Below are 17,039 nucleotides of genomic sequence, written 5' to 3' on the forward strand. Positions count from 1 at the left end.
TTTGGGTTTGGCCAGTGGGAAACCCAAGCAGGACACTGGAGAAAGGAAGAAGTATGAAATTGTATATTTCTCTAGTTCATGAGATTCCCCTATGCCTGGCCGTTCCCTTTACAGCTGGTCATTGATCCTTTCAGTTATCTTCTTTACACTCTTCCTGGGTTCTCAGACTTTCTCCCCAAGTTCATTTGAGACTAAAGGGAGAGATAGCCTGTCTGATACTAGCCCTGGGTTCCTGCACTATTCTTTTAGTTTCCCTACACACTACCCACACCTTATAATAAGGCCCTTTGTAAATAAACTCTCCTTGGCTTAAGCTATTTCGAGTGTGCCATCCATTTCCTGTTAAGACTGACTGGCAAACCGTTGTTCATCACTGTAGGTCCCTAACTTATATGTGGTCAAGGTCACTCCTTTGGTTTATTGGAGAAGGGCGTTGTTATGGTTTATTTAACCAGTTTATTCTTCTTATAGTTTCACCATTGCCCACAGGGAGTTTTTCTTGCATATGCTAATAGCTCCATTGTTTACCCAGAATGAAGGTTTTTTGTTTATTTATAAATAGTTTCAAGTGTTGTTTTATTGGGATTATGAGAAGGATGGAAGGTGAAAGCAGACGATAAACTGCAAAGATTCAAATGCCTATACTAAAATATAAATTTTTTTATCCTACTTAAAGAAGTTTTCAAGAAAGAGCACTTTATAATGTTTCCTCCCCTCCACATACTGATTAGCTTCCTATAACTACGTTCTATCTAAAATAAATAACTTGAAAGTTGTCTAGTTTTTATTTGGCTGTTTGTTAGATTTTAACTAATATACTTGAAAAATTTTTAAAAATTTAATGTGAAAACACATTTTAAAATGTTGTCTTTACCCCAAAATATTAATTTCAGTAACAAAATTGCATTTCAATTTAGCACTAACTTCCTAACAAAGAATACTTACTTATATAGAAATGTTTTCTCTTTATATAACTCAAAATACTATGAAAAACAAAAAACAAAATCAATAAACCGATTAAATTCCATTTCCATACTCTGTGACCTCTGTATTACCCTATTAGCAGTGAACAAAATGCCGATCATCAAACAAATACTCCTGGATCACCTAATGAGGAGGCCTCTGGGATTCTATAATCTTAGGTGTTGTGTCTGAGTGATACTTCCATCTGATCTCATCAATTTCACCATCATCAAGTATAAACGAAGCCAGCACTGGAAGCTGAGAAAAATAGTTCTTAGCCAGGATATGTTTGTGTTTGATCTTGTGAATAAATGAGCGTTCATATCCCTGCAAAGAAAAAAATCAAATTCTAGTAAATATCACAGATATATTTTGCCAGGTAAAAATACTGTCATGCCTCGGTGCCTTTGCTTGTCAATTCTTTCATCCCAGACTACCTTTATTTTTCTCACGTTGTCTATCATCATTCATGACTCAGCTCCTATGACACTTTAACCTGGAAGTTTTCCCCAACTCTCCCTCTGACTTCTCTAAGTTTAAACCACTGCTAGTTATCAACTCAATATTCATTCTTTCTCCCATTTGAGCCGGAGGCCTGATTTTGTATAGGGTGTGATGTGTCTAGCTTTCTTAGCCCTTATTCTAACTGGGGGTATCTAGTTAGAATATATATATATATATAATTATATTATTAATGTTATAGATATTGAGGTGAGAAAAAACAAAAATAAAAACAAAACAAGGAAAGTCTGAGAAACTGTCACCACCAAGAAGAATCTAAGGAGATAACTAAATTTCTTCCAAGATTATTTAATTATACACAATATATATAACCTTATATAATTATATATATATATATAATTGAATAAAGCCTTTGAAAGGAACTTTTGAGAGTGGGAAGACTCACCTATCAAGCACCTCTAGCCTTTTGCCATTACTGAGAGGTACATGTAATGAAGAAGATGAACTAGCTATCCTATCACTAAGAGCCCACCAAGCATGAGAGAGAAAGCTGAAGATTAAATATGGCTGAGGAAAAAGTGAGATGGCCTGAATTTCTGAGAACAAGGTGGAGCCACCATACTAGACCCAAACTGCCAACCTTTGAACTTTCTTGTTACATAAGAAAACTAAACCCACATTTGATTAAATCATTATAAATTGCTTTTTCTGTTCTTGTAGCTGAACCTAAATGCAACTGAGACAACAAAAAGTTATATTCATTAAATTTTCTTGTTTCTCTGTAATTACTTAGTACAGTATTTGGCACATTCAAAAGTAAATTCTGGTTAAATTAATAAATATAATCTATTACCTATTAATCTTAATTGGCCCTCTTTTCAATCAAATCACAAATAGTACCTATACTTCTTCCTAAAATTTATTTTCTGAGAATAAGACATTCCCTCAATAAAGGTCTCTTCAGAGGGTCAAATCAAAGATAATTAAGTCCTGGGTGAAAGGACCAAAAGAGCAGAAAGCATTATATAGGAGTATCCTGGGCTTATTAAAATTTCCTCTTAACAGAAAAATTTACTAGGTTAAAATGTTCATCTTTTGAGCTAATCTAACTTTGTTTCTACCACTTCTTAGCCCATATTTCATTCAAGAAAAACTAACACACTTTATTATGCTATATTAACTTACACATGTACAGAACTTTATAGGTTTTCAAGGTGCCTTTACAGTACTATAAATTATTAAAGATGAGATAAATTATGATATATGTGTTCAAGGCACTAATAAGTAACTCTTAAATAACTGAATATATTTCCATATTATATTATTTATATTGTTAAGTAAAGCAAAGAAACTAAGTCTCAGAGTCATTTAATATGAAATTCCTGCTACAGTAAAAGTGTATATACTTACATACACATAGAAAACTTCCAGAAGGATTTCAATAGATTATTATATACCTAAGAAATAGTAGTTATCATTGCAACATGGAGATAGGGATGGGTGGACATCAAGAGACCTTTTTTCCCATTGAAATTAGGTCCATTCTCTTGAAATAGCCATGTGATGGTTTTAAACTATGTTCACAAATTCTTTGGGTGTACAAATAGTTCTAAGAATATTACAGAAAGGTCCCATATACCCAACACCAACATTTTCCTGAATGTTTCTCAATCTGGGTTTGTCCTATGTTTTCTTCATTATTATTAGACTGAAGGGATGGGTTTTGGGGAGGAAGACCACAGGGGTGAAGTGCCCTTCTCCTCACATCATATCAAGGGTACACACCATCAGCATGACAGCACTGCTGCTGTTAATCTTGATTACCTGGCTGAGGTAGTGCTTGTCAGGTTTCTCTACTGTAAAGGTCCTCCCCTTCCATCCATAATATAGTCTTTGGAAAGGAGTTATTATGTACAGCCCACATTTAAAGGGTAGAGAGTTATTCTCCATCTCCTTAAGAGTGGAGAGTATCTACATAAATTATTTGGAATTCTACATGGGAGATTTGTCTATTTGCCTCCCTTTATTTATTCATTCAGTCGTTTTTTAAATTTTTTAAATTGATAATAATTGTACATATTTACGGGGTACATAGTGATGGGATGATACATATATCATGATCAGAGTAATTAGCATATTCATCTCAAACATTTATCATTTCTTTGTGCTGGGAACATTCGATATGCTGCGTCTAGCTATTTGAAACCATATATTGTAATTAACTATAGACAACCTACAGTGCCACAGAACAGTACTAGAACTCACTCCTCCCATCTAGCTATAATTTTTGTATCCTTAACAAATCTCTCCCTATTCCCTCAACCTCTGAGACCTTTACTTTCTACATTACATTTTTTATTCTGTTCAGATTCTAAGCCAATAATATATTGCTTTAAAATTAAAAATAAAATGCATCAAAAATTTTTAAAGTGCTTTCATAGTTACTACCTAAGTTTATTCATGCCAAAAAAAACTATGCAGAAAGCTTTAAATAATGGTCTACTCAAAGCTTCCCTATGATGAGATACCATTATCTCTTTTTTATAGATGAGAAAGCTGGGTCATTGAGACATTCACAAATTTGTCCAATTTCTCCCAGCTCATGAATGGTAAAGCTAGAATTCAGAGCCAGAGCTGCTTTTATCCTCTTTACTGATTCCACTTATTTAGCTAATCTTTCTAAAAATTTATGAAGCAAAGAGGGCAGGTTTTAATGTAAAGTTGTCAGTGACAGAGATTTGAGTTAACTGGGTCAGGATTACTGATTTTAAGTCCATGATTGTTCCTACTTTGGCCAGTGTGCACACAAGGAGAGATCAATCTGCTCCACTTAAAGTTCACATTAACGGAAGTGTTTTTCCACGTTTCCTATACCTGTTTCATATTAACTTGCAAGTATTTTTTTAACTTCTTAAGAAAGCAAATATCTCTGAACATTAAGAAAATTCTGAAAATGCTCCATCCTTCTGCAAGATATAAACTACTCTTTAACTGGGCTGAAAGTCAATAGTTAAAAGATTGTATCAGCCCAAAACCATAAAAAAGGCAAATGTTTTTCCAGTTTGTCTGCTTGCAAATCTTGGTGCCCTTTACAGAAATTCGATAAGACTGGCATTCTAAATTAGAAATGCATGTGAATAGAACATTTAATTTGATACTGCAGTAATTTGATTAAATGCACAAAGGGAGTTGTGTGGATTAATTGAAGAAGCACTGGAATATCAGCTTTGGGAATGAACTTCAATCTCATCATGGGTCCTAGATGAAATGATATTGCTAGTATTGACTATGCTTCCTGTGATTAAATATTTATGAGGCAGCTTAGTTCACTAAATATAACATTTAATACAGCTTCAACTTATTGCTACCTTTTCTTTCAATCCCTAGAGTGAAATTTTTCTTAGCCTGGCTTCTTAAAACTAAAAAAATATTTAAAAACTAAAACTTTAGCTAGTTTCTTATCTTTATATTCATCACCCCTTGTTCCACTGAAAAAAAAACAAACAGGGAATCACACTATTTTAAATGACTACTGCATTTTGTCATTTCTTTACTTTCCTTTAGCTGACACCTTGTGTGGAATTAAAAAATGCAGAGAATCAGTATTAACTCTCGGGATCCTGGACCTAGTGTAAATGGAGCTCTCTACGAATTCTTCAGGAGTCCCTCAACTTACCCATCAAAATGTTTTACAGATTGCATCATGTAAGTTACTAAAATTACAGTAAATGGCATTTAATGTTTACAGTGCTTGCTCCACTCCCAGCAAGTTGGAAGCAAATGAAAAATGGAGCATCAGAACTACACCCCATCAGTATGATTGCCATTTAGAGCACAAAATTATGAACAAAATTTGAGAGTTGGGTGTTTTTAAGCAGACTCATGATAATTAATCAAAGAAGGACAGATTCTGGGTTCCATAATACCTATCTGGTGGTAATGCACATTTATTCATTCAACAAATACTTATAAACTCCATTCTGTGACAGGCAGTATTGTAGGTATTAGAGAAATAGATGTAAATAAGCCGAACAAAATCACTGCCTTCATGGAATTTACCGTGGAATGTGCTTAAACTTGCTATTAGGAGAGACTGGTATGATGTTTAGGACTTGTAATATGTTCAAATCTCTTATATATACCTTTTATTTAATCTGTGCCATATATGCCAACCATAAATTTTTTTGCTCTTAATCCATAAGTTCTGTTTCTTAATCTGATGGAAGTATTTAAGCATGGAATATATTAGAAGGCAGTCCAGTTATCGCTAATAATTCCAATGATTAAATTAACTTCCCAAATAAAATTCAACTTTCTTACCTCTTCAATACTTGTTAGCTTGAGATGAGCAGCCGCTTCATCTTTGGTAAGAAGAATGCAGTTCCAGGGGGACCACTCCAGGGATTTATTCCATCTGACCATGACCAGATCACTGAGATTGTCGCAGGCACTGAGGACTGACTGGGACGCCCAGATGTTCTCTGTCAGGTACTGAATGTCTTGTAGCTGCATGTCAAAGCAAGTTTTAAAAACAATGTAGTTTAAATTTGTTTAAGATTATTATATTACTTGAGCAAATAATTAAATTATAGAGTATTTTTAAGTGAATTATTATTCACTAGGTTTCAATGACACATAGCCCCTTATTTTTCACTAAACTTCTGTTCATTTTGCCTAAACTACATTATCAGTCTCACAGTTGCGTCCCCATCTCTAAACCAGAGTAAGCAGTATAAATTCATTTCAGTATGCTAATTTTACCTGAATATAATCTTAATAATGCTATAATGTTACCATAATAAACATATGGTATTGAATGATTTTTAAAATTCATTAGTAAGTACCATCTTAATTTCAGGGCCATTGTAGGGACCTTTTAAAACCTTTTACTGCCATTTTACAAATGAGGAAGCTGAGATTTTTTTTTTTTTAATATGGAACACTTCACAAGTTTGCATGTCATCCTTGTCCAAGGGCCATGCTAATCTTCTCTATATGGTTCCAATTTCAGTATATGGGCTGCTGAAGCAAACACAGGAAGTTGAGATTTAATAAAGATAAGTAATTCACTTAGTGTTAATTAAAAGACTTGGTTGTTTTAATCAAAAAGAGGGGTAATGAAATAGCTGTTTAAAACTTTTTAAAAAACGTAAATCTTATCAGCTAAAACTCTTGGAATGACTTTTTATCATGGGGCCTGCATTATAAATTTAGAATTGCCAGAGAGGGACAAACTCAACAAAGTATAAGCATGTAAAAAGAACATTTTTTTAAAAAGCTTCTGTGAAAAAGTGTGAGAGGAGAAATATTTTCTGTAAAATGAGTACACAAAACCTAAACAATCTGCCAAAGTAAAAAACAAAAAGAACCTGTCATCATCAGCTACAACAGTATTTCATAAATTGGTAATTCAATATATTAAGCTCAACTAATGCATTCTAGCTTTTACTTAATGCTAAAAAAGACAATACTCTGTACACAGCTGCTATGAAAAATAAATTTATAGACCTTTAAAATTCAATGTTTTATATATTTTACTCACATTCAAAATGCATCTTGTTTACATTTTTGTTTTTAATTTAGTTGCTCAACTGTACTAATAATTTTGAAATTGTATCATACAGAATAACGTGTTTATTTGCATGTAAATGTCAAATGTGCACATAAGTGTGGTTGACAGTCTCTAAGAGCTTTCTACCTTTCAAGTAGCCATTGTACTTGAAATTTTTGCAGTAACAGAGCAATACTATTGCCTATTATATTAGGCAGTATTTGTATGCATTACAGATAAACAAGGTGACTAGTACAACACTCAAATCTCTTGTCTAAGCAGAATGTTTACTTTTTGTATATATTAACTTTCACCTTTTCATTTTACATGGCATCATGTTCACATTTAACATATGCTAATCTTTGCTGCTGTCCACAAGATTTACTATTTATGAGAATGTTCAAACATTCAAATTATGCCTCAAATACTATTACTGAAATAAATATTAATCAAAACTACACCAATTACAAGGGGGGGAAGCTACTGGACACTCATATTTGTCTGCTAATCCTAGACATTGGAAAAGTAATATAAGAGACCAAAACCCTACACAGATACGGTATTGAAATTAAATCACATCTAATGGAGATTATCCTTATCTGAAAGGTTACAATGCTCCCCTAGAATTTTTTCATTCAATATGTGTAATGGTTGATTTTACATCAACTTGATGAGGCCACCGGATACCCAGATATTTGGTCAAACGGTATTCTGGTGTTTATGTGAGGGTAGTTTTGGATGAGATTAACATTTAAGTAAGTCAGTAGACTGAGTAAAGCAGAGTGTCTTCCATAATGTGAGTGGGCTTTATCCAATCAGTTGAAGGCCTGAATAGAACAAAAAGTTCACCCTGTCCCCAAGTAAGGAAGACTGTTCCTGCCTAATGGCCATTGAATTGAGACACTGGCTCCTCCTGGCTCTATAGCAGCCTGCTGGTCATCAGACTTGAACTGGGCCATCAGCTGTTTAGGTTTTAGACTTACCAGCCTCCACAATTATGTGAGCAAATTCCTTGTAACAAATCTCCTTATATGTATATATATATATATAACATATATGTATAACATTTTCTATTGGTTCTGTTTCTCAGGAGAAATCTGACTAATACAACATGGAATATTGAGGCAGCACTTGTTGGTGACTTACATTAAAGCCCTAGTACATCTAAGATTCTCTACAAGGAAATATACATCTGTCATGTCAATAATTCCTGAATAAAAGTAGCAAATAAGAATTTAAGCTGAAATAAACATCAAATTTATTAACAAAATATTCATTCTATTGGACAAAATATGTAATCATTTTAATTTGTGCTTTTCAAACTGTGGGTTGCTACCTCTTGGGTGATATCAAAGTTTTCCAAATGGAAATCAGAATAAGTAGACTGAGATTGAATAGAAAATATCAGAGTACATCCATAGGGGTAAAGATAAACACTATTTTGGAAACTTTTATTTCTGAGGCAGAACAGCATGTGTTTACATGTACGGATGCTGGGAATCAGACTGCCTAGTTTTCAATCCTGGTGCTGGTACTTAGTAGCGTAAACTTGGACAAGTTAGTCAACCACTCAGTGCTTCCCTTTCCTCACCTGCAGAATGGAAATAATGCCTATTTTGATAGGATTTTTGTGCTGATTAACTCAATAAAGTGTGTAAAGCCATATAGGTACTGAGTATTGAGAATTATCATGCATGCCTATATCAGGTTGTCATAAAAATACATTTTTACTATAGATTGAGATTTAGAAGTTTGAAAGCTACTGATTTAGAAGAATTTTTTAACAAAGCACATCACATTTGGTATCTTTTTCTTAATCTCTATAAAGTTTTCTATTCATAGTAGTGCCTATTTTCCTATTTGGTATTAAATACAATTTAGTTCATTTTAATTAGTAACTAATTTACAGAAAATTTGCCCTTATTTGACAGTCTGTGAACACAAATATCATTAATGAGGTCAATTGTGCTCTATAATATACTTTTATTAATAAGTGGCTAATGTTGGGTAGCCATATCAACAACAAGTAAGTCCTTCTGTTTTCTCACTTGCTTACCTAAGTCCAAACAGTGTCAGGAATTTGTTTTTATTTTGTAGAGACACAGACTATCCTCTGGCCTAAACCCAATAGAAAACATGGAATAACCAAAGAGACCGAAGTAGTGGTTAAGTTAGGAATTCAGGTCAGAATTCCTGATCTCACAGGCTCCACCCTCTCACAGAGCCAGAAGTTCTTACGAGAAGCAGATTACATAGGGTCAATGATCCAATGCAATGATTCATCCAAAAGAACTCTGGCCAGAAACTTTCCAGTTGTGTGGTATCATATCAACACTTTACATAGACAAGTATCAAAGCCTTTCCCTAAGGTTTTTTTTTTTTTTTTTTTTTACTTTCTATAAGCCTTAGCTTTCACTTTTGGTGTTATTTACCATTATGGTCACATTTGGTTTACACTAATTATTACTGTTATTCATAAACACTAGTATGTGTATATGTAACATCAGTTTCTGTAAAAGTCATTCATTCATTCAACAAATATTGAGGGCCTTAAATAAAAACTTGGTACTGTATTAGGTTATAGAGGTATAATGGTGAGCAGGAGGGAAAAAAAGCATACTCCTGCCCTCACAGAGCTTACAGTCTAGTGGAATAGAGAGTCATTAAACAATCATACACACACACAAACATACATAAGATTGCAAGATAGCCTCCTTGACAAGCTTCAGCTATAATTGGCACCCCTTATTGACCATACCTGCATCAAGAAAGCAATTTTAGAATCACCTTCATAATCAGCTTCTGTATAGTAGAGCTGTTGAAGTAAACATTTGTACTTCAAAAATGATTCTCGTTTTTGAGCCTCATTCTGAAGGTTAATGCAGTTACGACACCGGTATATGCGGCGTGAGGTGGATGATACAGAAAATTCTGTAGAAGGCAAATAAAGCTGGCAACTGTGGCAAAAGTAAATCTTCTTATAAAATTTCAATGGGTCTTGAGGGACCTAAATAGTAAAAAAAGAAGAAAAAGGTCTAAAAAGCCAGGCCAGGCCAAATATGATCCCAACCAATGGAAGCATCAAAGGCTAACTTACTTATCTTAGAATGAGATTTAAAAAAAAAAGTTGGCTAATTTCTAAAATTTTATTTTTCCCTGAACTTCTTATCCTACAGAAAATCTAAATTTCAAGCAGTATTTATTCATCCTGCCAAAATATTGAAAATCTGTTATTCATCAGTTCTTAGATATTTGTGGTAAAATCACTTATAAAATTAATTGACTGAAAAAAATAGTAGGAAGAGGCTTTTTATTAGGAAAATTTAGATTTTTTTCAGTTCTATATTACATTAGTTATTTCTATAGCTAGATTCGCATATAAGTAAAAACCCACTAACCCAATTGTTCTTCTCGTTTAATTTATCTTCAAAATAAATTTAGATTAGTTCAAATGATTAATTTTCAAAGTTTGAAATTCTATGTCTAAAGCAATAGACAGAAAGTAATTCTACCATAAAATCATCAATCCAATTATTCACTATGGGCTAAAGTACCATGAATGAATGAGTGAATTGTGAACATTTCAACACAAACTGAATCAAGACATATATATGCCAGTCTTTCCTAATTTATGGTACCTCTGGTTTCCATGAAAGTAAAGATCAAGCAGCAACAGAGTTTGCATGTGATATATAAGACTTTCAAAAAATATTTTTATAAAGAAGGAAATGGACATCAATGTTCTATAAATTTTTTCTCTTACTCAATGTGGATTTAAAATATTTACCATTATAGTCCCTTCTAATGTTTTACTTTGTTCTGAATATCTATCTGTTACCTTTCTGCACCTTCCCCTCTACTCTGCGTTACTTTTCCTAAACACTCCATCTTCGCAAAGGGTAATATTCTTTGAAAACTTCATTGTCCCTTGTCTTGTAATTTTGGGAGATAAGAAAATATGTAAATTTAAAAGGCAGTCAATTCTTCGAGAGAAAAGAAGAGTGATCTAGGTGTATGATCAAAGATCAAGAAGACAACTTATCTGGTTCCTTTTCTTATTCTGAGATTTACACATTTTGTTTATCTTCAATGATTATTTTATCTTCATGCCTCCTAGGCATTAAATTAGCAAATGTATCAGTCAACCTCATGAAAACACGTTAGCACACGTCTCCATTATAGATGGAGCATTTACTATAATGCCATGGAAAGATATTCTCCACCCATCTGAAATTGTGCAAGAAAAAAATAACTCATTCTTAATGATTATGATGACAGAGGGCTCCATTTAAGCTACAGAATTAAACTCTACGAATTCTCCAGAGTACCTACTCCCAAAAAGTGGTTGTGGGGGTAGCGGTGTTCCTTCAAATTCTTCTCCCACTATGCAAACTAAAAATGTGCAAATGAGCCCTTCCTTTTTAAAGCCAGTAACTTTTAAATCCAGCCAGTAGTTTGAAATATTAAAGAGTATATTCCCCCAAAAAAAGAAGTACAGGATAATCCATAGATGTGTCCTAGATTCAAGAACAAACTTTAAATCCTTTATCTTAATTAATATATTTATCATATACTGCAGGCAGAAATGCAACATCGTGCAGTCAGTTTGGAAAAAAATGTTTGGTTGTCTCTTTTTAAAGTAAACATGCATTTACCATGTGATTCAATATGCCACTTTCTAGGAATTTACCCCAAAACAATCAATTTACCCAAAAACTCATATCTAGTGCTTGTAATGATTTTATTCATAAAAGACCAAAACTCTCTAAACAATCCAAACGTCCTACAACTGTGAATGGATTTTTAAAGAACTCTTGTATATCCAGATATTAGAATATTTTTCAGCTATAAAAACAAACCACTGACACATTCAAAAACATGGGTGAATCCATGCAATATGCTAAGTGAAAGAAGTCAGTCTCAAAAGACTACATATAGTATGATTCCATTTATATGACCTTCTGAAATAGATAAAACTATAAAAATAAAACACATATCAGTGTTTGCCAAGGATTGGGAAGTTAGGGAAAAAGCTGACTACAAAGTGGCAGCATGAGAGAATTCTAGGGGCTGATAGGACCATTTCTTATTTTGACTGTGCTACTGGTTACATGACTATACATTTTTCAGAACTTACCAAAAAGAGTAAATTTTACCAAAGACAAATTTTAAAAATAAATAAAATGATATAACATTATGTAAAATTGTAGAAACTCTATCAATTGTATTACTCCAAATATAAACTGAATAAGTCTACAGAGAAAGAAGGTGGCTCAGACAAATGAAACACTGGTTTGAGTAAGAAATAATATAATGGGAACTTTTTCTCTTGGACTTTTGTTATATTTTAATATTCTTTTTGCAATACAATCAGGTTTTTAAAAATCAATTTAAAAATATAAAAATTAAACAATTTTTATTCTTCTAGAAGTTTTGACTAAATATGAGATTTTGTTTTTTCAAAAAAGCTAAAGATGTTTAGTCAGCTTTTTAAGTAAATTTTAACTGAATATAATCATTGAAATAAAACTATAATTCTCTGACAACATACTCTACCCCAAGAGTTTTGCTAATAGTGTTTTAAATAGCTCTGCACAGTAAGAAGGCAATGGAGCATTTGTCTTGGCTTTAGAGAGCCACAGAAGCCTAACGACGCTGGAGTTGGAGAAGATAGTGTAATTCAAATATGTTACATTTGAAGTTCTCTCAGAATATCCATATGGACCTGTTCAGTAATAATTATAACTTTGTGATAAGTGTTATAAGGAACACAAACAAGGTATAACATGGAATCTCAGAAAAAAAGAATTTAATTCCCTGTGAGGCCTCATGAAGGAGAAGAGATGAGATGAGAATTGAGTCTTAGAAAATGAACAGGAATTGGCTGGGTAAATAGTGAATAGCATTCCAGGGGAAACCAACGGTATGTACAAAGCCATGGAGGCGTGAGAAATCATAATACATTCAACGTAATGCAATATTCAGTTGGAAAGTTGGTGAAGAGATTAGGAAATAATTGAAGGTTGGAAATACACATAAGTCAAATGAGTAAGTTTAATTTACCAACATAACAAAATATCATTCAAAGGAGATACTACCAATAAGATGGTATTCCACATGGACTCCCAAGTAAAGTGTTAAAGCAAAATTTGAATATACTTCAATTTACTATACCACATCTTAGGATTTTGAAACAGGAATATAGAGAAAAATGTAGAATACCTTAAGGTATTTTGCAACTTCAGGATTAAACAGAGGTGTTTTGATATAATGAAAAAAGAGTGTCGCAATTCTTTTTCTGAGTCCTTCAAGGTTATGATGTTTGACTCCTCTCATCATAAGGTCAACCTCTCTGTCAATCAATTCTAGAATTTCCTGAGTTAGTTTACATTCATGTTCCTATATAAAACACAAAAATATATGGTATAAAATTTTACAAATCACTAAGTTCACTTTCAAATTGCCACCAAAACAAACCAAAATCTACATTCCTAAAGAAATGAAACATTGTCAATAGGAGTATAAATTGGCAAAACTAATAGTTCATTTTTTGTGGTATATATAGTTTTGTTGTATATATAGTATTGTACTATATACAACAAAAACTTAAATCTTACAAATTAATTTTAAGCAAAATACTCAAGGTACAAAATAACAGATACAGTACAATTCTGTCAAATAAAATTCAAGAATAAGCAACACTAAACCATATTATTTAAAGATTTATACAGAGGTGGTAAAACTATGAAGAAAAATCAAGAAAATGACTACCATGAAAGTCAGTATGATAGTTACTTCTAGGAGATGTCAAGTGGAATTGTAATTCGAAGGGAAAAGAGGACACCAGAAACATTGGCAACTTCCTGTTTAATATTTGTTAAACTGTACGTATATATTTTATTCACTTTTCTGTCTATTTATTATAGGTCACAATATTTTTTATGAAGTAATAGAAATGAGTGTGGTTGGATGAAAAAGCCACAAAGCCACAAGTAACAAGCGATTAATGTAGAAATATTTATAAGGTCCTCCAATTGCCCAAGGGAAAACTGGAAGATACACAGCTTGAATGAAGGAGTCAGAAGATAAAGTCATTAATTGTAAAATAATGCTCTTCTGTACTTTGTACTACATAGTTGGTAAGGCTAATACGAGAGTCTGCATCAGTGGTCCTTTGACCTGGAGGCACTTTAGAAGGACCTGAGGGAGATTTTTAAAAATTTTAATATTGTCCTCATACCTGAGGAGCTAATTTAACTGCTCTGAAGTGGGGCCTAGGTATTATACTCATTTATGCTCATATTCATTCATGCTGTCCCTCTCTCAGGCTCTCCAGGTGATTCTAATATGTACTGAGGTTTAAAATTCACTGGTCTGTATTAGTAACTATCATCAAAATAACACCTATTATTTATTGAGGCCCCCCTCTTTGTAAGGCACTATATTAAGTTTTTATGTTTATATATGTGTGTGTATATATATCTACATACATGTAGATAGATACACACATATTCTCAAAGCAACTAATTTTACAAATGACAAAACTGATTTTCATAAATATTAACTTATTTTAAGGTTGTGCAGCCATAAATGGAGTCAGAATTTGAGTTGTACTTAAAGACTTTAATCCTCTATCAAAATATTTTCAAGTAAATGTATATATGAATATTTCATACTAAACATATTAAGATATGCATAATTTGCCTTTTATGAGTCCATCCTTTGGCCTTTTTATTACTGGTCCTAATTATGTCAGGATTTATATTGTATTCCCTATGCACTCTCTTTTTCCCAATCTGGTCTTTTTACTGCCCTCTATAAGTATCATGTTTATTTCCTACCTCTGGACCTATTGCTTCTCCCTCCCTACCTATCTCTGTCTTTCAAGGTGGGTCACTACACAAACATCTTTGAAAAGGTAGTCCAGAAAAAAGGCAGTCAATGCCTCTGCTGCTATGGAGATCTGTCTCCCTGGAAGAACCATTTACCCAATTATTTAATGTGTTTTAAGAGTTTTGTGTGCCTTGGAGGACAGACACACAAACTCATCCACAGAAAGAGCATTCTTTACAGTTAGGAGTAAAGAAACCTACACAGGGTATCAAAATGTTATGCTTATGAAATTCTCAGGTTTGTAATCATGTAGCTCACTTAGATGGACCTAAATATGGCTGATAGTTTTCAGTTGTTATATATAGTGAACCACTGATTTTCATTACAATATCTATGCCTATATGTTCTGGCAATCTGGGCCATATCGATGACCAAAATAGACTGACCATGCAGTTACCTAATCCATTGCTTATGTATAAACTTTAGTTAATACCGATGATCACACAGAAACAACCTATATTTCTATGCTATACTGAACGAACATCTGCCAAGTGTCTTATTAACTTGAGAACTCACAAGCACAATTCAGAACCCAAATACTTTTTACCTGTATTGCCCACTTATTATATAAGCTTACATTAAATATTGAGCTTACATTATGGTCAGGATAAATTAAATAAAATAATATAAATTATTTAATTTATTTACACTGACCATAATGTAAGCTCAATATTTCCTTTAATTTGAGCTATAAAATGCAAGAGCTATACCAATGGTCCTAATAACAGTAGGGTTTCCCTTTTAATTAGGAATGTAGACAACATATTCATTGTAATGAATGTTTGAGTGTGCTGCCCAGATCAGCCCTACTTCAGCACTGAAGCAGACTCTCAGCGGCAGGTTGTGGTAGCTGATAGCTCTCCACTGAGCTTCTCTCTGAGAATTCCCTGTGCTGAAGAAAGCCATCTTGCCTACAGATAGACAGCTACCATCAGCTGAAAACAAACTGCCTCATCTAAGGTCATGTTTCTTCTCAGGGACATCCTGAATCAAATGACTAATTGTTGTGGCAGTATAAAGACCCAGGATCCTGTGAGAGTGTGGGGTATGTGAAAACAAAAATTAAATCAAGTCCTGGCCCAGGTCCAGCTCATAATGGATCTACTGGGCCACCCAGCATTTATTTCCCTGGTCCTTGAATATATAACTGGAATAGAATACTTTATAGTTGGCACAGCCTCATTACCCTTGATTTCTTGACCTGTGGAGTAAGAGCTATCATGATGAGGAAGACCAAGTGGAAGCCCCTGAACTGCCCTTGTCTGGGAACAGAGGAGGTGAAAGTAAAAATGGCCCCAATTACTACTTGGGAAATGTTTGCTTCCTGCCCCTGTAACTCTGGACTCTTCAAGTTTAGAGGCCCTAATTCCTGGAGGAAAAATGCTTCTAATGTAAGACATAGCGCAAGTCCTATTAAACTCTGAGCTACAACTAATGCCTAAGCTCCGCAGGCCAAGAGACCTGCGGGCAAGGCAAGTGTTTTCTTGCTTATAGAGGTAACTGACTCTGATCTTCAAAAGGCAATGGTGCAGTTATTACCCAATAGGGACAGAGAAGAATATGTTTGGCACCCAGGTAATGGGCATTTCTTGGTATATCTTTGCCTGATTTTGACAGTAAATGGAAGTCTGGTAGCCTCAGACTGAGAAAAGCATAGTGACCTGTGGTTCAGACTTCTCAAGATGCAAGTCACTCCAAAAAGTGGGTCACCTGGACCAGTCAAGATGCTAGTTTAGGGAGAAGGAAATCTAAAATAGATAGTAGAGGAAGGAAACAGTGAGTATCTCTTGTGGCCTTAAAGCCAATGACTACACTAGGGGCTGCAGTTTTTCTTAACCTTGCTTTGGGGCCTATCTAAATCCAGAGGAGCTAATCCTAAAACCTACAACATGAAGTGGATCCAGGCAGCAGCGTGTGTATTCTCCCCATCCTGGCAGATTGTTGGCTGACAACTCTCAAGCGAGGCTCTTTCTGAGAATTGCTCTCTATTAAAGAAAGTTATCTCATCCAAAGCTATGCCCTTCTGGGGCAGCCCATCCAATATGTGGTCAAAGTGAGAGTAAATTGTCCTGGTCCCTTGCCTAAATTCAGGACAACTCTGGATGGCCTTTCCAGTTTTAGAATTCCCCATGACACTGGCTGAAGTCATTGTTCAGAATCCACCACAATT

General features: G+C 33.9%; 1 protein-coding gene and 1 non-coding gene across 4 annotated transcripts in view; both read right to left on the reverse strand.

Moving 5' to 3' along the window:
* Positions 1 to 825: 825 nt before the first annotated feature.
* The window catches only part of IQUB (IQ motif and ubiquitin domain containing), an 83,088-nt gene continuing 66,874 nt past the window's right edge, over positions 826 to 17,039 (reverse strand). For all 3 annotated transcript variants that reach the window (XM_003815444.5, XM_057302752.2, XM_008968439.5), the window contains exons 10-13: positions 13,199 to 13,375; positions 9,735 to 9,983; positions 5,746 to 5,931; positions 826 to 1,290 (exon numbers count right to left, since the gene is read on the reverse strand). In XM_003815444.5, the coding sequence (XP_003815492.1) occupies positions 1,108 to 1,290; positions 5,746 to 5,931; positions 9,735 to 9,983; positions 13,199 to 13,375 (795 nt within the window). In that variant the 3' untranslated portion in view covers positions 826 to 1,107. The remainder of the gene's footprint in view (positions 1,291 to 5,745; positions 5,932 to 9,734; positions 9,984 to 13,198; positions 13,376 to 17,039) is intronic.
* LOC112440518 (U6 spliceosomal RNA) lies at positions 6,354 to 6,460 on the reverse strand. The gene has a single exon (XR_003028559.3). It is a non-coding gene; the product is annotated as a U6 spliceosomal RNA (small nuclear RNA).

The sequence above is a fragment of the Pan paniscus genome, chromosome 6 (genome assembly GCF_029289425.2).
Source record: "Pan paniscus chromosome 6, NHGRI_mPanPan1-v2.0_pri, whole genome shotgun sequence".
NCBI lineage: Eukaryota > Metazoa > Chordata > Mammalia > Primates > Hominidae > Pan > Pan paniscus.